The sequence below is a fragment of the Aythya ferina genome (genome assembly GCF_964211825.1).
Source record: "Aythya ferina genome assembly, chromosome: 3".
In the NCBI taxonomy this organism is placed as follows: domain Eukaryota; kingdom Metazoa; phylum Chordata; class Aves; order Anseriformes; family Anatidae; genus Aythya; species Aythya ferina.
The window spans coordinates 17556085-17580041 of NC_140298.1; the positions used below are offsets into that span (position 1 = coordinate 17556085).

At 46.7% G+C, this 23957-nt stretch overlaps 1 protein-coding gene across 5 annotated transcripts in view; it reads right to left on the minus strand.

Annotated features, from left to right (window-relative positions):
* GALNT14 (polypeptide N-acetylgalactosaminyltransferase 14) overlaps positions 1-23957 on the minus strand; it is a 78389-nt gene that overhangs the window by 22459 nt on the left and 31973 nt on the right. For 4 of the 5 annotated variants that reach the window (XM_084512557.1, XM_084512556.1, XM_084512558.1 and 1 more), the window contains 3 exons: positions 19651-19820; positions 6242-6340; positions 619-686 (listed from right to left, as the gene is read on the minus strand). In XM_084512557.1, coding sequence (XP_084368683.1) covers positions 619-686; positions 6242-6340; positions 19651-19820 — 337 coding nt within the window. Of the gene's footprint in view, positions 1-618; positions 687-6241; positions 6341-19650; positions 19821-23396; positions 23435-23957 lie in introns of those variants that run through there. The other variant, XM_084512560.1, reaches the window with a different exon arrangement.

Here is a 23957-nt window from a genome sequence, read left to right on the forward strand (position 1 = left end):
TGCAACTCCCTTTCCTGGTTTTGGTGACTCCCAATGCAGGCAGCAATGCCAGAGAGACATGCTGTGAAATCTGTCCCTAACATCCTCCAAGGCGGTGCCTATTTACAATATCCAAGAGCAAGGTGTACATATACTTTTTTCCTTAAAAAAAAAAAATAAAAAATAAAAAAAAATCTGGCTTGTTTTTCACATTTCCTAGTAAATATCTACATTTTGCAGCTCCTTGAAACATGAGTGCCATGGACCACTCGGTCTAGGTGTAGTTTTTTATTCTTTTTATGCCTAAGACAATTTTTGAGCACTTACTCTCTGCACCCGTGTCTTCTACTAGTTCATTGTGCCAGGTAAGATCTTTAGCTGGGGACAACCAGGGACATTCCCTGAGAGCCCTCAGGGCTTCAGCTATGGACTTCTGCTGAAGATTGGACCTATTGATTTCACTTGAGTCATCCTATCAACCAGGAGAAAGTGGCAGGAGGATGTGGGCTGTGTCACATACAGTGCTGTAGATGATGCATTTCAGAAATTGGCAACTGATGCAGGAATTCCTATTCCACTCCTGTTTACATTTGTGGAAACCAATGAGTGCTTCTGGTTAACACAGAAAGGATCACTTACGATCATCACTGAAGTCATCCACCAGTATGATTTCATGGACGAGGTGCACTGGGGTGCGGTTCAGCACACTAAAGAACAAAGAGAAAATCTGTGACAGTGCTTGACCAACTCAACAACCCAGCAAACAGGGTTAGAAAAGCCTGGGAACCAATCGCTGCAAAAGCACAACCAGACTTGTATTTCCACGAGAGAAGACCAAGAAACCAGTCCCCCCACCCCATATCCAGCAGTGGCCAGGTATCAGCTCTCTGCAGCCCGACCCAAGAGCTGAGCACCTGATATTCTCGGGAAAGAGGCGAGATTCACCCTTACCACGTTTGTGAGCAAAAGCAGAGCAGCCCATAAAGCCTGGAGGAAGAGGCTTCGGCAATCTGTACGGTGCACAAAGTTTCCTTTCCATCACCCTTCCACCTCTCCTGGGGCTAATGACATGGTGTCCGCTGCCAGCGGGGCCAACACAGAGATAATTACTCAGCTAAAACCCATCATTACAAAGCTCACAGCTGTGGCAGGACGACTGTTTTTATCAGTGAGCTGATTGTGCTTCCAGGGCTGCAGAGAGGATAAGAGCAGGTTGTAGCCTGCCTATTTGATAAAATAAAGAGGCTGGATGACGTGGTCCACAGCTCCCCCCAGGGGTACAGCCACCGGGAAACGTGGCTGAAAGCTACAGTCTCCTCTTAATTACAACACCAATGTGGTCCTCTGTATTATTGAAGCAGCTGGACCTGTTCTTTCCCTCTTTCACACAGCACAGAGGTCAGCAGAACCACATGTAGATATGGATAATCCTGCCCCACCAGAGGGTCAAGGCTGACTTCTTGAAGCAGAACCCTCAGGGCTTGGCTCAGCTGTCCTGGTGCTGTCCCCTCACAGCTTCTCATGCACCCCCAGCCTCCTCACTGGCAGGGCATTGTGAGAAGCTGACAAGTCCTTGGCTTAGCTCAGCAAGAACTAAAACATCAGTGAGTTACCAACATTATTTTTCTCCTAAATCCAAAACACAGCACCATATCAGCCACTATCAAGAAAATTAACCCTATCTCAGATGAAACCAAGATGATATCCACCTCCTATTCCAACACATTTTCATCATGCTCTGTCGTAACAGTCCTTCAGGGCAGGAGAGATAGTGTGTGGTATTGGATTGTTGCATGCTGAAGCCAGCTCTGGTTTCGTCACTGCTTTATTTGTCCAGTCCTATCACTGCTGCATTTTGCTTGGTTTCATAAAGTTTCCTTCTTCATTAGTTTGGATGACTTTTACTGTAAGACCACTGATATAGCAGTGATGGCATACAGCACTGTATAGGTATACCGATACAGGAATTGCCACCATAAAATTCAGTTCACGGGCTATTCTCACCCCAAATCAAATCCCCTTGAGATACACATCAGATTTCCCCATCCTTCTAAATTACCCATCAAGTGCACCCAGGTCCTTGACAGCAGATTTTAGGAGGAAATTATCCCCTCAAAGGGTGATGATGAACTGGAAAGGTTGCCCAGACAGGTTGTAGATGCCCCATCCCTGGAGTTGTTCAAGGCCAGGTTGGACGAGGCCCTGGGCAGCCTGCTCTAGTGGAAGGTGTCCCTGCCCATGGCAGAGGGTTGGAACTGAATCTTCAAGATCCCTTCCAACCTAAGCCATTCTGTGATTCTACAACCCCTAAAATGCAGAAAATGTTTTCAGCATGTTTACAGCATTTCTGACACTCTCTGACAGAAGGTCAGCATTTTTCAGTCATCACCTGGAATACTAGTTGCATTGCAGAAGTGACTTGTGGGCATTGATCCTCAGGAACCCATTAATTCTCTCCATTGCAATGTACTGAGATTTGTTAGGGGAAAAATTAGGAGTGCAAAGAAGCAAGAGCACAAAGGGGAGAGAGCTCAAGAGAGTGCGAAGGGGGAGGTTAAGAAAGAAAAAAGGAGAGGGGGACAGAAAGAGAGAGAAGGAGAGAAAGAGAGAGATGAATCCTTTGGGAGTATAATAGAGGATTGCAGGGGCCAAGGGTCCCAATTATCAGGATCAGAATGAGAGCAAGAATTAAAAATGCTCACCAAAATCAACTGCTTCAACAACCCAGAATGCCTAATTATGTAGAAAGTGAGACATCACACCAAGAATAATCATAATGAGCTTTGATTACACTGTGGCTTTTGCATTTCATTCGTTCAAATACCCACCGTGCTTTTTGAAATTCAAGAGTTCTCTTACGTTAACATCAAAAGGTAAAAGTGCTTATGGGGCTGTATACTTAGTAACCATGAGAGATGATTAGCAAAATAAAAAAGTCCAAGGCTTAAGCAAAAAAAAAAAAAAAAGTCAGCCCAAAGTGCTAATTATAGAGTTTCTGAGCAACACCTGGCTTGTTTTTGCTCCTTTAATCAGACTCGTTTCAGCTATGACACAGGCCCTACACAATGCCAACATGTTGCCAGGAGGTGCGTGGCTTTGTTATCTCCTTGTCTCAGGAGGGCCAGGATAGAGGCAAGGCGGCTGCACGTGGATAAGGAGCAAGGTGCTGGTGGCACAGGACATCATTCCTTTTTCTTTCAAGTGCTGGGAAAATGAGAGGTGTGGTATTCTACCTGCTAATTAAGGATCCGAATATTTGATGCAGTGCTCACAGTCCTCGCATAAGGACTTTTGCCAAAGTATGTGCACTGGTTTACCAGTATAAGGGAAATAATTAAGCCTCCCTATTCCTGCTCTGTGGCCTCCAGTTGCAAATCGGAGCAATAAATAGATGAAGAAATAGATTTGCTCAGCAGAGGAAATGGGACTGTAACCTGTGGAGGGGTGCCACCACATTTCTCGGCAATGTTTGCAGCTGATGGGGTTCAGTTCTTCCACTGCCACTCAGTGGGAGGTCAGTGTGCTGGAGGCTCAGCATTTCCCTCAGAGGGGAACAACAGGACTGTGGAAAGATACAAGGGGGAAAGAGAGAGAAGGAGAAAAGGAAATTTCATTCATTATTCCACACAGCCCGCTAGTTTTTCTCAGTAGTTTGAATGACACACGCTACTCATCAACAAAATGCTGCAGATGTTTGCAGTGTGACTTGTGTGAGGGTTGCCTCAGAGGCCACATACCAGTGTCCCTGCCTCATGAGGCAGAGCACTTGCACGCTTACCAAGAGCCAAGGACAACTGCAGAGCCTGCAGCTCCATCTAAGCACACGGTGAGCTTTCAGGCTCTCAAGCCTGGAACAGCAACATCCCTTCTGCTCAGTTTCTCTTTACACATGGTCCCGTGAGAAGTGCTCCCTTAGCAGGACTGGTGCCCCGTCTCCCTTTGGTTTAGACAAGCCCAGCAATCTCCCTTTGCACCATTTCTTGCTCCTGCAACTAAGGTTAATAGACAGTATTCATTCTGCAGCAAGGTTGGAAAATGTAACTTGCTGAGGAAATCAGATTTGTAACCCAAAATTCTTCTACTGGCCACAGACAAACCGCCTCTCTGTTTCTCAGCCCATCCACCTCCTGCCCGGGTTATACTACGAATGCACCACGCTCTGCCCATGGAGACGTACCGATGAGACAGGGGTAGGTGAGGGCCTCTTTAATTGCTGCTGTGCTCAGAGTGTTTTGAGATACCTGGTCATGAGCTGCTCCAAAAGGCACAAAATAGCGTCAGGAGGACACTGTTTTTACTGGCCAATGGACAATGATCCGTGTTATTACAGCCACCGTGGGATGGAGTTATCTGGAAGACCTCATTAAACAAAGCATTTGCTTCTGGCAGATCAGTCAGAAGGCACAGCAACTTAATGCACAGAGGCTGAAGAGGCAGATGAACTCCCAACCGGGTTCAAACAGACAGGGAGATGGCACTGCAAGTACAACCATGGCCAGAGAGGAGCAGGGCAAGAGCCACATCACCAGCAAGACTTGCCACCAAGGGCTGGTGGCTCTAGGGTTGGTGGGGTCAAAGCAGACCTCTGAGTGCTGCAACCAGGAGGAAAACATCAAACCCTGCTCCTGGGAGATCCCATCCAAACCATGGGAACCAGAAGAAGTAGGATCATACCCTAGAGGCTAGATCAGGGGAGTGTAGGATGGCAGCCATGGGAGAGGCAGGGGGATCCAGGAATAAGGTCTAACATCTTCCATGTGGCAGCATCACTCCTGACCATATCTGTCAGAACAGTCAGGTGCCAAGATATAGGGAGAGACATGACTAAAGTCTGTCTGTGCTTCACACATTATAAATGCTCTAGAGGACTGTTCTTAGCTTTGCCTCACCACCCTTGTTACAGTGATTTTTGGAAGATGACAACCCCATGCAGGGCACCATAAAGGTAAAAGAGAAGGTCCAGTGTGAAGGAGCTGGTACACAGCACAAAGTGTCAGTGTTATTCCCACCCAAAATCCGCATACCCTAGGACAGAGAAAGCAGTGATAGATAATTAAGCGTGAAGTGAATGAGATGGGATTGGGCAGGGAACCATAAAGCAAAGCAGGAATTCAATTTCAGGACTGTCTAACTCGCTTGTGGCACTGGGTGTGCTCACCTGAGGAAGGATGCTGTCTCTGGAGGAGCATTGATTGAGGATGTGATGGCAAACAGGGCACAGCTGAAGCCTCCCCCTTGCCTAGGCAACCCAGTCTGACCAGTGCAGATGATGGCAGGGGCTCCCTGGGAATGTCATTGTTTAACTGACAACTGTCCTGCAGGCTGGACTGCTTTTGCATTGAACCCAGCTAACTTTCCTCCCCAAGGGGAAAGAAGAGCTGCCCCTGGGCATCTATGGAAGCTTGGATTCTATGGCCTGACTTGCTGCTAGCAAAGCCTTCACTACATGTGCACGAAACACACCTGCAAAACATTTATTACTGGCAGACAGCAGAGCACACATCAGCTTTCAATACAGGAAGCCAGCAGCCAAGACCTGGAGACAGGTCTCAAACAGGTCTCTTTGAAACCTCCCAAAGGTATGGTAAACTTCATTAAATCTTCCCACAAGAGAACTCTCATCAAAGCATACAGCAGGATTAAATGCTGATTTTAAAAATGTGTGGTGAAAGTGAAGTCTTTATTCTATCCACTACAGCAAAACCAGACAAGAACACACTGACAAATGAAAGAATGGCCACATGCCCAAAGCACTCCAAAGCCAGAAGAGCAAAGAAACTATCACTGAAAATCTCATCTGCATGCGCTCCATTACGGCTTCTCAATTAGCAAGCCTTTCTGGCATTTGATATGTCACTGGAGAAGCTCAAGCAGCAATACCAGAGCAGACATCTGCAAAATGACAGACCTCTCTAGACACCGGGGACAACACAGAGCCGAGCACGGGGACTCGGCTGAATTTAAAAGCTGTTACCCCAGGCTGTGTGTAATCTCTTGCCTTTACCCCAAGAGTGCCCACTGCTAGACCCTGCAAAGAGAGCACAGCTACTTGCTTCCTGAGCATCTCACCGTAAAACCTGCTTCTCAGAGACCAGATTGCACTCTAATTTCTCCTGGTAATTGTTTCAGATCATAGCTGGTTGGTCCAGTCACTTTACTGCAGTGAGTGCAAACACATTCTGACTTTATTCACAAAAACCTCAAGTCTGCTCACCCTTTCTAAAAGCATTTACCAATATGCTCCAACAGACAGGGAGCTCACCTCCGAATGGTCCTCAGCAGGGTAGACCTGGCCTCATTGTGGAAGGTGATGATGATGCTGGTTGGCGGCAGATCCTGATGATAGCGCAGGGTCAAACACCTGGGGAGAGAAAGAGGAGAAGGACATTCAGGTGCTGAAATTCAAGGTGGGAGCAGAGGTTAACACAAGCATTAACACAAGCCATTAATAACATTTTAAAAATAATAATTCTGCATCTGCATGAATCTCTTTTGAAGGAGTCCAGACTTGCGTAAAGCAAGTCACTGAGGTTTAAAGCAGAAAAAAAAAGTCATTATTAGGAAGGAATGAGAAAGGAGCCACTCAGCTTGCAACCCTTCTCTAACCATTGCTTCCCATCTGGCATGCTCTTGGGGGGCCATCAGGCTCCAACACTCACAGGCAGTGGGAACACATCCTTTGTGCAAAAGATGAGGCTTTCTTGCAGAAGTTCAGCTGCAACCAGACCCTATCTCAGTGGTTTCGTGAGCTTCACAGGGACTGGTGTTGTATCAAAAGTATTGGGTTATCATGATAAGTTTTTGTCCTCAAATTGAACCAGACATTTTGTAGATATGCACTCCATCAGGACAGAAATAAATGCTCATAATAGTTTATTGTCATATTTGATTTATGCCAAGTACAGAATTGTGAAACTACAAACAGCACAGAGATAACAACTTAGAAAAAAAAAAAAAAAAAAAAAAAAAAACAGAGACCTCCAAAATCTTTTCTTTTTTCTTTCCTGAATGCAAGTTTGCAGCTTTAATTTCCAGCATTCCTAGACACACATGCAGACTGGTCCAAGAGCTGTCAAAACTTGACAACTGAAGCTTTCCAACCTGGAGGTTTTGGCTTGTCTTCCTAGGTCACTGTCAGCCTTAAGATGACGTACCACTGGCAGGAGTGTGCCCCACACCCAGCCAAATTAGGTCTCCATCACTGCAGTTGTGCTTGTTCAACAGGTTATATAATTCCAAAAATAATAATAAAAAAGACATCTTGGGTGAGACAAAATATCTGCAAGCTCACCCTAAATCAGCTGTTGTCAGTAGCACACTTCAGCTGAATTTTGCCAACCCAACCTCATGAGACCCAAACTGCTGCCACCACACGCAGCATGTGGCTTGCTGCACACAGGCTCAACTCTCCCGTGCTTTGCAGAGCTGCGGTGACAAGACTAGGACAATTGCTCTCCCTGCACTACTTGTAGACAATTATCTGCCAGCTGTTCCAGGCTGGGTTTTTCCACCCACTTCCAACACAGCACTGGGTGGTGGGAGTCTGTGTAGCTAGTAACAGAAGGTATTTCAGGGAAAGAATGAAGGAAGGTGGAAAATACTAAGTCATTGATATGTTACTATGAGAGTTAAGCAGCTAATAATGCCACGGTGTATGCATGATGTATCAGCCACCCGGGGGAGTGCTGCAGATATTGCATGCAATGAAGGCTCCTTGTAGGTTACAATAACTTGTCTTTAAAACTCCAGATTTGTACACATTACATTATCCTAATTAGACAACATGCGTGCAGGCAACACTGAAACTTGCTATACAAACCCATCCAAAGCTCTACAACCCACTTCTAACTTCTGTTTAATAAGGCTTGTAACTTCCCAACGACGGGATGGATGGCTGAGCTGCCACTACTGAGTGCAGTAGTGCAGCAAGCACTGCTACTTAGACCCAACCAAACCCCCATCAACACCTAGACTTGGTATTTCCTCCAGTTGGCCCCCTTCCCCCCAACCCACAATTTAACAGCAGCTACACATCCTGGCTCCTGAGAAGGCAAATTTCAGTTTAAGTTGTTGACTTCGAGTGGTTTTTGGCTCTCGCTTAGGTAATAAAAACCACAGCTTGGAAAAGCATTAAATCCAGCATGTCCAGAATTATTTTGTGTGACAATTACATCTGGGGTAATTTCAATTTAATACCTCACTGCAAGTGAAAATTGCAGTATGCAGCCCTAAAATTGCTGTAATAATGAAGATAAACCTGCTACGAGCTGCCTGTGCCACCTCAGGCTGTCACTAGATAAATGTTTTGTGCTGCTTATGGTATTTCATAGGTCACCCAATTGCCAACAACAACCAAAAAAAAAAAAAAGCAGAACACCCACAACATTTTCAGGAAACCAATGAAAGAAAGCTTGAAGGATATATTTTTTTCAGGTTGTTTCTAAAAATACACAGAAAAATAAAATATATATTATTAGCACCAGCTCAGAGCAGCTGGCACCCATGAGGCTGGGGGATGAAGGCTCCCACTCCAACCACCCCAGAGACAGTGCCCAGCTGGAGAGACAGTCAGTATTTCCTCCTAAAAGCCAAGAAGTCAAGCTTTCACTTAACGGTAAGTTTCACTTTTCTGTTTGAAGGTTATTTCCCATTCAGATTTCCCATTCAAATTCCCAATCTTTGGCAGTGCTAGAGCTGAGGACTCCTCAGCACGTCACAGACATTCAAAGACCTCATTTTGAAGACGTTTTTCTTATGTTGTTTTAATCCTTGTGCTCCTGGTCAGAGACCATGCTATTATGCCCCCATCTGAAATGGGATGTGTTCACACCACTGCTGAAGGACAAACCTATGAGCACTTTAGCTTCCAGGTGACTTTCCTGGACACTGGTCACCTCTCCAAGCTTGCCATGCCACCTGAGAGATGTGTGCAATAGTCACAGCAGCGCAACACCCATGAGCTGAGCAGTACGGACTCAGACGCTGTGCCAGGAGCAGAGAAGAAATTGGTGGAAAAAAGGTAAACACATACAAGTTCCTTTTAGGTCACAGAAAAAGTAAACTAAATTAATTACACAGATCTCAAAGCAACCTCAAGGGAGAGTTAATATTAACATCAAAGTTCCCAACTTGTATCCGCACGGGAAAAAGAGGGCTCGGCAGCCTGGTGCATGCCTCCAGAAGGGTTCAGGCAGTCAAAAGGGTTCTGCCTGCATGACCAGCACTCAGACTGCCACCAGGGCAGGCACTGCCCATGGGAACTGGAGTCAAATCAATGGCAGGTTGACCCATAAGGAGATTTTTCTCCATAGCTTCTGGATATTCAAACACTGCTATATTTAGGTGGTGCACAATTAGTATTTCCTCTCATTTGCTGCCTCTCTTCCCTTTCCTTTTTTTCCTTCCCTTCCTCTCCTTTCTCTCTTTTTCCTGCGAGATAGGTAACTAAAAAAAAAAAAAAATCATCAAAAAGCTAAATTTGAAGAAAGGGGGAAAGGCAATAAGGAAAAAAAAAGTAGCTTTCTGTGCACATGATGTACTGCTTGCCTGTGAAACGCCAGACTGACAAGATGATGCATTTATAATATATAAGAAATTACCTGGATTTTTGTATTTGGGGAAAAAGGGAGGGGAAAAAAGCTACTTAGCAACTACTGCAATGGAAGGAGAGAATAGCATGGCTGCATTTGAAACCAAGTTAAACCAGAAAACCAGACCATAGGTCTTGATTTTCAAAGCAGCTCATGAATAATTCAGACTTGTAGGGCCCTCCACAATGATTTCAGGTCTGTCTTGGTTCTTGACTCCCTCCTGCCTGTCGTGGTTTAACCTGGCAGGCAGCTAAACCACACATAGCCCTTCGTGCGCACCCCCTCCCAGTGCCGTGGGATGGGGGAGAATATTGAAAAAAAGAAAGAAAAATAAACACACAAAAAAAACAACACCACAGTAACAACAAAAAGAGTAAACAAAGCAAGTGTTGCACAACACAATTATTGCTCTCCATATGCTGACTAATGGCCAGCCACTCTCCAAGCAATGGCACACTTCCCCCTCCCAGCCAACACCCCCCAGTTGTATTGTTCAGCATGACACCATAAGGGGTGGAATATCCCTTTGGCCAGTTTGGATCAGCTGTCCTGCTCCTGTCCCCTCCCAGCTTCTTGGACACCCCCAGCCTCCTCACTGGCAAGGCAGCATGAGAAGCTGAAAAGTCCTTGATTTAGCGTAAGCACTGCTCAGCAACAGCTAAAATATAGCTGTGTTATCAACATTATTCTCATCCTAAATCCAAAACAGGGCACTATATCAACTAGGAAAAAAATAATTCTATACCAGCTGAAACTAGGATACCACCCTTCCTTTCTCAGAATTGAGACAAAAAGAAAAAAAGGAACTAATATATGTGAAAAAATAAAACCAGAATAAATAAATAAATAAATAAATAAATAACTTCATTTTCAGTAGAATCTTAAACAGTGACCAAATTTCTGATGTCAGTCTACTGGGACATCAAAGGATTTCACCTGTTGAAAACAAAAGCAAGATCTGTTACCTGGCACCTTCCTGGAAAGACAGCAATCTTTTTTCTAAATTTTCTAAATTTACTAAAGAACTTTACAAGCCAGGATAACCTCAAGTTACATTTAAGACTATCTTCATTGATGTAAAGATTCCTTAGGGAGAACACTTTCCAACCACAGCTTCCTGGCACCACACAGCAAACCAAACCAGAAAAGGTCTCCATTCTCAACACACCTCCTTAGTCAGATCTGGAGAAGTCCAAACCCACCTCAATGCAGTGATAGCTCAGAAACACTTCAGTGTGCAGGTTCCTGCAGAGCTTCCTGTGATGGGGTAACTGGCTGGTTAGATGAGGGGCAAGCAGTGGATGTTGTCTGCCTTGACTTCAGCAAGACTTTTGACACCATCTCCCGTAACATCCTCACAGGCAAGCTCAGGGAGCACGGCCTAGATGAGTGGGCAGTGAGGTGCATTGAGAATGGGCTGGGTGGCAGGACTCGGACGGTTGTGCTCAGTGGTGCAGTCTAGTTGGAGGCCTGAAGCTAGCAGTGTCCCCCAGGGGTCAGTACTGGGTCCAGTGGTGTTCAATTTACTCATCAGTGACCTGTACGATGGAGCAGAGTGCACCCTCAGCAAGTTTGCTGCGAACACAAAGCTGGGAGCAGTGGCTGATACCCCAGCAGGCTGTGCCCTCCTCTCTCCTCAGCTCTGGAGAGGCCACACCTGGAGTATTGTGTCCGGTTCTGGGCTCTCCAGTACAAGAGGGACATGGGGCTACTGGAACAAGTCCAGAGGAGGGCTACGAAGATGATTTTGGGACTGAAGCACCTGTCGTATGAGGACAGACTGAGAATATGGGGCCTGTTTAGCCTGGAAAAGAGAAGACTCAGGGGAGACCTCATCAATGTGTACAAATATCTGAAGGGAGGGTGTCAAGAGGATGGAGCCGGTCTCTTTTCAGTTGTGCCCTGTGACAGGACGGGAGGCAAGGGGCACAAACTGAGGCACAGGAGGTTCCAGCTCAATATGAGTGGGCACTTCCATGCTGTGAAGGTGACAGAGCACTGGCACAGGTTGCCCAGAGAGGCTGTGGAGTCTCCTTCTCTGGAGATATCCAAGACCCACCGGGATATCATCCTGCACAATGTGCTCTGGGTGATCCTGCTCGGCAGACAGGTTGGACTGCGTGACCTTCAGAAGTCCCTACCAACCTCAGCCATTCCATGGTTCTGTAAATTACTTACAGGAAGTTATCAAAGTAATCAATGGCACATAATAGCTGTAAGACAAGCAGTCAATACTTTTTGGTGGCCAAAGGCCAAAGGATGCTCTAGCAGAGAGTGATCAATGGCACCTGAGAGCACCAAAGCACTTGGTGATGAAGCAATACCCATCTTCTGAAATCACCAGTGAGCCCTGGTGTGGTTTACAGCCTGCTTTCTCTCCCCTTTAAGAATATATGATCCTCTCTGTGCATCACAAGGAAGAAGGTACCTGGAGGTCAAAGAGGAGACTGGGCACCTCCACGGATGGTTAGCCATCAGCACACCTGGGACACCTCGAGAAAATGTGTGTGTTTTGAAACCCATCAGCTGGGACTCACCAGAGGCCACAACTGCTCCCCATGAACTGAGAGAACCACCCCCCCCACCACCACCTCCTGCCCTAAAAAAGCCCCCAATCCTCCCCTTCTCTGGCGCAGCAGCCACTCCAGCTGTGCAATGCTTTCCTGCCAAAGGCTCCTACAGATGCCGGTGATCTCACAGCAGTGCTTCTGCTCCACTACGTCATTTGTTCCCTAGAAGTTCAGCACATACTTTGATATTTGAAATCACTTTTAAATACAGTCTGTCATTTTTAGATGACTAAGAGTGTCAAAAAACATTCAAGATCTAAATGAAAGCTTTTCCTTTGCAGGATGAGAAAAACTGATCACTTAGGCCTTATACTTTCCTGTATTTTTACTTGTAGATTCACTAAGAGCTTTGCTTTTGGTTTATCCTGGAATTGCTAACTCCTGTTTTTATTTTTTATTAAAGAAAAAAAGAACCAAAATATGGTTATTCAATCAACCCTGCCAAGCTCTGTCCATCAGTATAGTCCCCAAATTCAGCCCCCACCACTTTGGCACTGCCAACACAGGCATGACCCAGGCAAGGTGAGCTGAATGATTCCACCAGCCCCCATGCTGCCTCCCTGTCAAGCCTCAGCATCTTGAGCAAAAAGCAGCAGCACCCGTGCCCAGATGCTGCTCACCTTGAAATGCAGAAATTCAAGGCACGGTGACTGGCAGGTCACGGTCTTTTATTAAATCCTCAGCTGTCTTCATCTTCCTGCCACCCACCTTCCTCCTCGCATCATGACCCACAAAGATCACTGCACGGCAGGCAGATTCCTGGGGATGAACTTTTATCTCTGGGTTAACGTGTCACAGAAGTGGAGCTAATTAACTGGGCTCTGTTGGTGAAAAAGGTTAATATTTTCTCATATCTCATGCTTGGAGAAATAATTAGCCTTGGCACTCCTGGCTCTTCTGTTTCCTGAGAGCCAAAGTGAAAGAGAAGAGGCTGAAGAGACACGTGGCACTGGTGGATAGATGGCCACCACTCCAAATTTGGGCTGACAACACTTCTAAACAGCAATTGCTTTTTAATGATAACTTGCAGCAGAACATTAATAGGGGGAAAACTCTGCTTGCACTGCAGTCCTCATCAGGGGCTCATCACTGCACAACATCCAATATCTCCCCACAAGACTGCTAACAACTGAGTTGGGATGCAGACTTTTTTTTTTTTTTTTTTACCCCTTTCTTGCGTAAATGAAAAAACAGGAAAAAGACAAGGCAAGGATTATTTTAGATCAAAATAGAACTGCTCTGTGCATGCATTTTTCTTGGCAAAGTGCAACAGTGGTGGGGGAGGATGCAGAACTTCCAAAGTGAAATCAAAGCTGTCTCATGGAGAAATAAAATCAAAATAACTTGGGGGAAGAAAATCTGTCATTTGGGGAAGGGACAACAGCTGTTTTCACCTTTTTTTAATCAGCAATTTTTGTCAAGTGAAGTATTACTTCAAATAAATTAAAGTGCCCTCCTGGACTCTTCTCAGGAGAATGCCTGTCCCACGCAGATATTCTCCCTACCCAGTGAAACACTGCAGGGCTGGTGCAAGGGACAACCTGGATGAACATAAGGTGCAGGAGGTAAGAAACCTCCTGCCATACCCCTGGTGTTTGCTGCATCAGTTCTGAATCACCCCTCTGCCAGGATTCAGGCTCTGTGAGCTGAGGGTCTGCAGGACACCGAGGTTTGATGGGCTCTGCTGAGCCCCCATGACCTGAAGACACCTTTTAGCCAAGAACAGAGCTCAAGAGGGCTTTCTCCTTGCTGCACAGACAGGTGCCATAACTCACTCTCACAGCACAGTTCTTTCCTGCACTTTCAGATATAACTAGCTTTCCTTCCAGAAAAAAAAAAAAAAAAAGAAAAAAAAGAGTAACATCCACTGAACTGACATCCTCATGCATTCAAAATCTTTACCTATGTATTTCCATGAGATCCTCATACAACCTAGCTCACTCCTGAACTCCTTCCCACCCTCATCCTTTTCACTCATGAAAAGAAAACAAGGGAGAAGGATAGGACTGCAAATACACAACGGCAGAATAAGCATCACCATTTGCCATTTCCCCATGACATCTGTGATCAATTCACAAATAGCCCTGCTCCCGAACAAACACACCAGCCTCTAATGCCCCTGTACCAGCATCTCCTCCCAGTACCATTTCCACTTAAAGCCCCTCAGCCTGCCTCTCTCTGGGCAATCTCTCAAGACATAAAAACGTGGCAGCTCACAGCAGCTGAGATCCTGGAAGAAACCCCATCCCATGAAGGAAAGAACAGAGTCTTTGGGACAAGACGACATTGGGATGATGGTCTGGCCAGCAGCATTGACCAGGAACAATTCTCACCCTAGATTCAGACAGCTATCTCAGAGGAATTGCAACTTCTCAGTGCTCAAGCTTGCTATCTCACATTTTATATAGTCCATTCTCATAGCATATTCTCCTCCATCACTAAATGAAAAACAAAACAAAAAAAACCAAAGTCTTCAAAAGAAGATAATGAGTAGAAAAAGATGCTTGAAAAGGATCATGGAATTCATGGAGTTCTGTCCCCTGAAGCCACCAGCCCATCTCAGAAACCATCAAGTCTAGCTGGCCTGCTCCTCCACCTCCACAGGCCACCAGACAAAAAGACACAGGGCAGGAAACATCACGGATGCTGTCACATGCTGGGAAGGCCACAGCCATTCCCAGGATGGGGGCTTGGACACACCAATTGTTGGCCAGGACTGTGTGTTTCCAGCCCAACTTACAGCCCGTGGGTCCCCAAAGAGACTTGCCACTTCACCAACTTCTTACCAAGCCTCCACATCTGGATGAGACAGCAGCAAAAGCTAGGTCTTTAAACTCCAGGTATTTCTAAGCATGTTAGTCAAGGCTTGATGCTGAGTAATTTTGCCATACCAAAGCATTTTCAAGAAGCCTGGGAGCTCAAGAGCAAGTTTTGATCTCTTTGACACCAGTGTGAAAGAGGATATTCTCGCCATGATGCCAGTGAGGCTCACCTAGATAACAACTGTCTCAAAGGCATTTAAGCCCTGGATGTCATTCAGGGATGCTGCTTACAAACTACTTCCCCTTCGTAGAGCACCTCCAGGCCAACTCCAGCAGAAACAGGAGAATCTGAAATTTAGCTCTTTGCAGTGCTAGAATGATCCAATGAATCTTTTCCCTCCTCTTTCAGGCAGCATCAACAGTGGATACAGGGAAATTTTGTCTCTGAGACAAAAGCTCTGGGTCCACTTACGATCATAGGTTAGTCAGGTTTACCCAAAAGGCTCACAAAAGCCAGTGTTGGTCCGGGAGCAATGGGGAGCAAACTGGCCATCACAGCTGTGCCAGAACAGCTGTCCAGCAGGAACTAGAGATATAAAATAAGTAGTGTGCTGTGTCTGGAGCACACAGCGCACACCCATGCTCAAACTGCCTCACCTTTAAACATGTGGACAGATGGGATCTTCTCAGTTTGCACCCTCTAAATTTACCTTTCGGCTCCACCTTTCAGTCAATTCAAAAGCCTCAGTTCTCTAGTAATGTACAGGTCCCATCTTCAAGTGACAGCAGGTATAAACTCTATCAGAAAACTGTAGGCAGTAGGTTTTAAGATGAGGAGCTCAATACTGGGTCTTTTAGTAGCAACGAACAATTTATCCCAGCTAGCGAAGCTGACTGTCTTTGTAATCAGACTATAGCCAAGGTCTGAATTCCCAGAAGTACTTTAAAACAGGATAGCTATGATTAGAAGAGATAATAATGACAGTTCCCTAAAAAGAAAAATAAATCCTGGCATCCCATGATGATCCCATCTTACTTAAGATGCTACAGCTGATTATCAAATGGTTTATCAGTGCTTGGTGACAGCCTATGGGGAGCCCAAATCTGTCTCTCTTAATGACTTTCAGCTGCTTGGGCCATAACAGCCAGCTGATCGATGGCAGAAACAAAACCTTGGCCACTTTGGGCTCCTCCAGTTTAAGCTTGAAACACATGCCAGTTCCTTATACAAAGACTCATCGCTCCACATCACCTGGCAGAAGCACAGCTTCACTGAGCAGTGTCAACCAGCAATGGGACCAGGCTCCTTGCAAACCAGCTCTTGCCTTTGATCACAGCTCCATTTGATGAATTTTTCTCATGCTTTTATCCCTGGAGATCTCAGCCTAAGGAGGTGATGGAAAAATACACTGTCAAGCACTAACCTCTTGGGGTCTGGTGTCCAGAAGAAAAGTAATCACAGCATCCTAATGGAGATGCTTTCAGCCCAAATGTATTTTCTGCTATTCATTTGTGTAACTGCTCACCTGCAATGTCCCGTTGTGCTCCTGCCTGTAGTTAGGAATAAGAAGGAAATCAAGACCAAAGGCAAAGCAACCTCAGGTCTAATCTTGCCCAACTAATTCAGCCTCAGCATATCTGCTGGCAAGCCATCCAGCAACAGGCCTCACACATACAGTGTCTCATCCTAACATGATAAATCTTATTTCTTAATGAAATCACAAGTGTCCTGGCTTTAGACGCTCTCTGCCCGCTGTGGCAGTCAAGCTGAGGGAACATCACAGGTATCACCTGGCCACATCCCTCCCTGAAGTCTCAACAAGCAGAGCCCCCAGCCCTGGGTGCTCTCCCACCTGAGGGGTGCCCTCCAACTGGCAACGCATGAGAGAGGAAACAAGGGGAAGGTCCTACAGCATGTTGTTGCCAGCAACGGGAATAGGAGAGACTGCAAGGGAAGAGATTTTTAGAGGGGGGCACAAGTTCATGTGATCGAGTTTATGCCTGCCAGAATGCTCTCGGTGTCAGCAGATGATGCAACACCTGATTTTCAAACCTGTCAGTTCCTCTGCCAGGAACTGCAGAACTGTTCCTCTGCAACTTGGCTTCAGCAACTGCTTTTCTCTCTCAGAAATGCACATACGCAGACAAATGCAGCCTCCAGTAGCTGTAAAAGTCAAGCCCGACTGGGAAGCTACAGCCTCTCGTAACACAGTTGGGACTCAGGGAGGGAGGTGCAAAAATTCGGAGGATTATCGTCTAATGTCAGGATTTGACAGGGCTCCATCCCTGAGCACCGTGCTCTGCCAGCTCTTGAGACAGCACTATAAAACTTGTATCAGAACCGTGGAGGAAAAAGCAAGGTGAACAGAGAAAATCAGGCAGTAGGGGATGCCTGAGGCTGGCTGACATCATTTACGCACTAAAAGGAGGGGAAGTGCAGACAGGTCAGCAGGAACAATGCTCTGGCCATAAAACGCAGCCCCCAGAAGCCACAGTGTTTCCTCAGCTGAAATCACCCACAAACTGAGTGCAAGTCAGGGGCAGGCAAGAGCTGCTATGTTTTCTTCAGCTTCAATTCCCTTGAGCACTGACTCCTCTCTGTCTGAAATCATTCCACTGGCTACAATTTGAAAACAAAATAAATCCAGCAAACATTGCTATGCAACTGGCTGCCGGTACCACACCCCACCCCACGGTGGGGTTTGCCTTCTCCATGACCTTCTGGCAAAGAGCTTGCTGCTCAGACACGGCCAGGTTTTGTACATTCAGCTCTTGTTGGCAATTCTTGATGTTTGGCTGGATTGGCAAATTAAAATCAAAACTCAAGGAAATCTCCTGCAACCATCCTGGTGCAACACCACACAGGGAAGCTGGAGGAGCATCGCTTCCATGTCCTGGACACGAGGGCTGTGAGGTGTCAGTACTCCTCGAGTACCTGCACCATGAACAAAGATTTTTTTCCATGTGGGACTTCTCAGATCCTGTGCCTTCCTCTCCCCTCTGTCCAGCATGACAGGTCCCTTCCTCCCTCCCCCATTCCTCTCCCAGCCTCTCCAGCACCACCTTTACCAAGCATCCAGCAGCCCCCTTTGCACGATGGCTGCTCCGCTGCTTGGCTAACAGCGCATCATCTTCAGCATTGTTCAGACGTATTCAGTATATCAGAATCCAATTAGTGGGTTAAGGAAATTGGAAGCAAATGCTATTAGCACCAGCCCCTCCTACATGCTATGCCCTTGTTTCATCCTTAATGAGAACTTTTCTTTTTGCTTGCCCGGGAACAAGGTGGCAGTCACAGCAGTGGGGGTGCAGCGAAGTGGCAGCTGAGCCCCCCTTCTCGTTTAGTAGGGCAGATGGTTAATAGCCCCAGCATTAATTCTCTCCAGGAATAGTACGCTCACGCTCTGAACAGCTCCAACAGGCATCCATAAGGGCTGTCAGCCCCACTCTGGAGAAAGGAGCATCTGGTCCTTGCTATGAAAAGGGGCTAGAAAAATTAATTATACAACAGCAACAACAAAAAGAGCACCACTGATTGCTACAGGGCTGAAGAGCTGGCGTTGTTTCAGCATTTCAGCCCAAGTGCTGCATTGGATCTGGAACAATGCAAATTCAGAGTCAGGTCACATTCCTGGTGCTGGCTCTCTGAGACACACTGCCCAGGCAGCAAGGTCCTGAGGCTGAGACACACGGCTCCTCAGGAGGGTTTGCACAAGCTATATAATGTCCCCAGAGGACAAGGAGGAAAACTGTGCAACCAAATCTTGCTGCAGTTCTCCCAGTATCCATCCTTCTGGGTCCTTTTTGAGTGCCAAAGCATATTTTTGATCCTGATGGTGCTAGAGCTGCTAAAAGAAGTAACCTAGCAAGTTCTTTTCTTCCTCTCCAATTCACTCTGCAGTAGTCCCTTATGCCTCTCATAGATTCCTCTCTCTTCAACTGGTCAGCACCTATTTTGCTGTTTTATCCCCTTGCACCATTTCAGTGCCTCCTTCACAGTAGAAGAATTCCCAGCACCAGTGAAGACTGTGTCCATCATGATGATGACGCCCATTACTGCTGCTACACATCACACAAACCTATTTCTGCTTTTCTGGAAGAAAAAAAAAAGTAATTTTTTTTCTCTCCCTATGATCCTAGAATAATTCCTTTATACAGGAAGTAATGATTTTAACGTATAAGTTCAGGACCACCACACTTGACAATAAGTCAACTAAAGTGAAAGATTTGATCCCCAAAATACAAGCAGAATGAAAGCCAAGTACAACCTGGGCATGGCCAAATAGCCTAGTTTTCCCACTCCAGCATCCCCAAACCAGGGAAGAGGTATAGCACTATCCACCCACATATTGAAGTTTCTTGAGGGAGATGAGGAAAATAAAGATTGAATGATACTGCCTCACCTGATTTCTCCGTGAATCCTCTGTTATTCAATATTTCTCTTAAAGCTCCTGCTTCTACCTGATGCACACAAATTTAAAAAAAAAAAAAAAGCAACTACAAAAAAATCATTTTGCCTTCATTTAAAAATCATGACTTGCAGTGTAACCAGCAAGAATTTGCCTTGAATTTGCACAGTTGCTGGTGAGCTGAACCCAAGCATGATACTACCAATCTGAAACTGAAAGCGAGTGTGTTCCTTCACCTTGCCATGGCCCTGACCAGTGCTCCTGCTATAACCCCTCCCCAGAACAGTGGTCCCCCCAAAACGCCCGGCCAGCTGCTGTCCCCAGGAAGGGAGGGCAGAACCTGTGGTGGCGGGTGTCACGGATGGCACGGTCACTGGGCATCCTCTCGCTCTCCCGCTGGTTAAAGGCATGGAGCCGGTACGGGTCCTCGCCGCCCTTCCATTTCCGAGCGCTCAGGTATCTCCGCTCTTCAAACTGATCCCACAGGTCGTCCCAGTCCGCCTCTGAGCCCTGTGCGCACAAAGTCAGCCCCATTAGAGACAGGAAGGAGCAGGGGGCACCGCCTGGCCCCTTGGCATCACCCAGCCCCGCTCAAGAAGTTGGGCAGCCCCGCTTTGGAAGATGATGCTAACAAGGAGCCTAATGAGGTCTTGTCTTTTTCCCTCCCCCCCCTTACAGCCTCGAAGCAGCATTTTAAAGAGAATCTGGTCATTTGAGTTCAAAATTAATTCCAAACCAAACTCCCATCTCTGGGGGATCCTACTATCAAGCAGCACGGTCTCAGGAAATACAGAAAAATAGAAGGACCTTGCCATGCAGCCCCCTCTCAGGGTGCCAAGCACGAGGGATGGAGCTGCCCTCCATCACAGCTCACCCACTCCAGCAGCTATCAGGGGCTGAGCACCCCTCAGTATCACGCAGCTGGTGAGCGCAACGCAGAGCTAATGAGATCACATCATCACAGCAGCACAGGCTCTTTGATCCCAACGCGTAACATGGCAAAATTCAAACATTTACAGATGTCTCAGCCCCTAAGGAATTTGTGGTCTTATCCAATAATTGATCTTTTCTTTTTTCTTTCTTTCTTTTTTTTTTTTCAGTTAACACCATCTCAAAGATGATTTTGCCAGCTAATAGCACAAAATGAAGCTTTTGAAACAGGTGATTTTTATCCTGTAATTGATTTTACTTGCATCTGACAGCATGTTCGCTGTGTTAATAGGATGGGGAGGAAGGAGCATCCACTAGCCTCCACTGCAGGACCAAGCTCAGGAGCATGGGGTACCCAACAGCACCCTGTTTCACAGGGACACTGTCCCCAAAAAGCTGACAGCCAGGGCTGCAAGGGTTTCCAGGTACAGCGTTGTTTTTCTCCTACTGCATTACCCAGCAGCTTTATCAGGAGTTATTCCAGAATTTACCCCAGTGCAAGGAAGACACCAAGAAACCCTTGAACCACCAGTTGGACAGGGAGAAAATTATCAAAGACTTGAAGAGAGTTATTAAAATAATCGGGTCACCGCAGTCCAGCAGGTTTACAAGCAAAGGAACACACGGAACTTGTCTGCAGGCTTTCAGGAGGACTGATGGAGACTGGGTGATAAATATTATTTATGTTCTTTCTAAGGCATCCTGCAAAACATGACTTGCTGCCACAGTAAAAGATAAGCAAAGAGTAAGCCTATTGCATTTCAGGACCACCAAAGCCCTCAGGGTTATAAAGATGATGATAAAGATGATGACCCCCAGGGAAGGGGGAATGGCTCTGTTAAAACAACTGCCACAGAGTTTCAGCCCCTAAATGTTAACACTGGGAAGAAAACCAGAAGTTGTTTTTTGGCTGGTTGGTTTTTAAATCAAACTTGATACGAGAAGTGGAATTAAAAGTGGTCACATAGCACTTGAGGCTGTTGGAGATATATACTTTTATATAGATAGCCCACCTTCTCAGCCAGAAAATACCCACGTGCACCATGACCAAAATCGAGGCAGCATCCTTTGTAGCGGAGGACCCACAGGCAGAAGACTCACCTGGTCCTCAGCACCCACTCAGGGAGGGGGAAAGCAAGTTGAAATGGAAGGAGAAAATCCCTTCACCCAGCCAGGGGTAGCACATCACTTTTGGGTCGCTGGATGAGGTCTTCATTGTAATATTTTTGCCATGGATTATCATCTCTTCCTCACAGCAGAGTCCTATCCTGGGAGTTATTTAAATGATGTGCAAAAATCTAGATTTAATTTATTATGATCAAACTCACTTTAGAAGCCCAATTACCTTGCACTAGAGAAGGATCGAGTCAATACTCCACTTGCCTTTCTGTCTTCCACATGGCTCCTCTCCCTAAGCTTCATATTCATTTTCTCTCGTGTACTGGTAATAAATTTTCATTTTTTTTCCTTCAAATTAGGTAATTTCTCTTTCAGCACTGCAGTTTAATAGCTAGTATTAATTATAGGAAACACAGTCAAAGCTTAAAGAGTTTCAGACTGAACGAGTCCATGGGAAATAGTGGAAAAAGATATCAAAGCCAAACAGGTAGCTTGGGACACAAGTGCTGAGCAGCTCACCCTCTCCTCTGTGCCACATTTTGCAATGCCTCTGCTAAAAACCCTGCCTTTTGCATTTTCTTACCCATTGCAGAGATCTCCAACTGCATCCCACCACGTGGCAGGGATGCTCCCCACGGAAAGCGCAGCTTGGAGAGAGCCCCCTCCTTTCCCAGCCTGTTGAAAACACCCCAAAACCAAGTAACAGCTCAAAAAGCAACCCCAGAGCGAGGTATTCACTGCAACACTACAGCAAAGACCGAAAGGCGATGCAAAGGCGTGCCTCCTCTTCTGCTACTTAAATCACAGCTCAGAAACAAACAAAGAAAACAAAAAAAGAGGGGAAAAAATCAGGGAGTGTTGCTGTGGGGGGATAGCAGGTCATTAATGGGAAGGAATAAAATTTTCCGGCAACTGTTAGCGCCTTGTTTATGTGGATTTCCGTGAATACGACATATTAATGGCATAATGATTGTGTGATTACAGGACAGCAGGGATTACTCGAGCAAGGGAAGGAAGAATGAGCATCCCTGCTGCAGGCCTATTGCTTCCCCCAGGGAAGCTCTGCTCTCAGACACGGGCTGCAGGTTTCCATGGGCTGGCCACCGCCAGCCCACCTCAGGTAATGGGTGGCAGGAGCTAAAAGTGGTTCCTGATTCACTCGCAGGCAATGCATCAGCCTAGCAAAAGCTCCAGGAAACAAGAAAAAATTCACATCTATTTGGCACAAATGGCCTCTAGGGACCCCGATGTCCTGAGGCACGTCACTGCTGGCCACAGCAATCGAGCTGTTTGCGTGCTGTGGCTCAGGGACACCAGGGGCGGAGGGTAATCCTTCAGCAGGAACTGCAACCAAGCATTACACAAATGAGATTTAAACACTGTGCCAAAGTGCCAGGCCCCTGTGAGCAGGAGACTGTTACAGAGCTGTTACCATCCGAGGCACTAATGCTGTCTGACAGAATTATAATGATTCCCACAGAAGAGGGCTCAGCCCTCCTCGTACCCTGGTGCCAGAGCAGGCAGTAAGAGGAGCAATGGTCCCAGCAGGGGAAAGCAGCACATCACAATGCCCCAGCCTCCTCCCCATCTCCTCAGGCAGTCACTGGGATGTGCTCAAATGCAAGTTTGACCCCTGTGTAAGCACTTCCCAGATGGAAATGTCCCCATGCAGGCTCTGGAGCTGGATCTCCAAGGGTTTGCCTGAATGCCCCGTGTTCAGCTGGACTTAGCACAGAGTGCTGGCCGGATCTACAGCACAATGAGCCGACCCTGAGCTGAGGCAGCTGGGACGCTCTCTTCACAGAGCAGCAGCCTGGCAGCTCCCCTGTCACCTTGCCCACTGCATCCCCCGCTACGCAGGAGGCAGGGAGCAAAGCAGGCTCACAGATGGGATCTTGTACTCACTCAGCCTCTGCCAAAACCACACTAGCAGCTCACCTCTTCTGCCAACCTACAGCAACCTGCAGCAGAGCTGCCAGAACAGTGCTGTCAGCCCCCTGCCCGAGGGCCCTAGACCCCAGGGTCCACCCCAGTGACCTCTAGGAACAAGGCTCAGCTGCAGACTCCCTGGGATTCCCACTCCAAAAGCTGCTCTTCATCCAGCACCTCCCCAAATCAGACGCGCACGTGCAGCTACACAGGAGAGCCTTGCTGGACAAATTAGCTTACAGGACAGCCCGACACACGAAGACAAACCCTGGGTAATTAAAAAGAAAAGGAAGCCGATTATACGCTCCTGGAGAATATCGCTGCCTGCTTCTGTTTTATTTATATATTATGCTGTATAATGAGCTGAATATTTAGGAGGTCAGCACAAACCAAGCTGCTGACAAGAGAAGAGAATACCCAGCTCTGTCTGCGCCAGGAGGCACGCAGGAGGATGGAAAGGATTTTCCATCATCTCTCCCCGCTTGCAGTTCCCCCAGGACCCCGCGGGGCTGCTCAGCTCTATTGCCAACTCTAAACTACTTGTGCTTGGGCAGAGGTTTTCTCAAAAAGCCTTTCCCTGAGTCTGATGTCTGCCTCCCCACTTCAACCCATCCCTATCCCGGCGGGGTTTGTACTTTACAAGCCTCTATGGCTGGTGCTGCTCCCGTC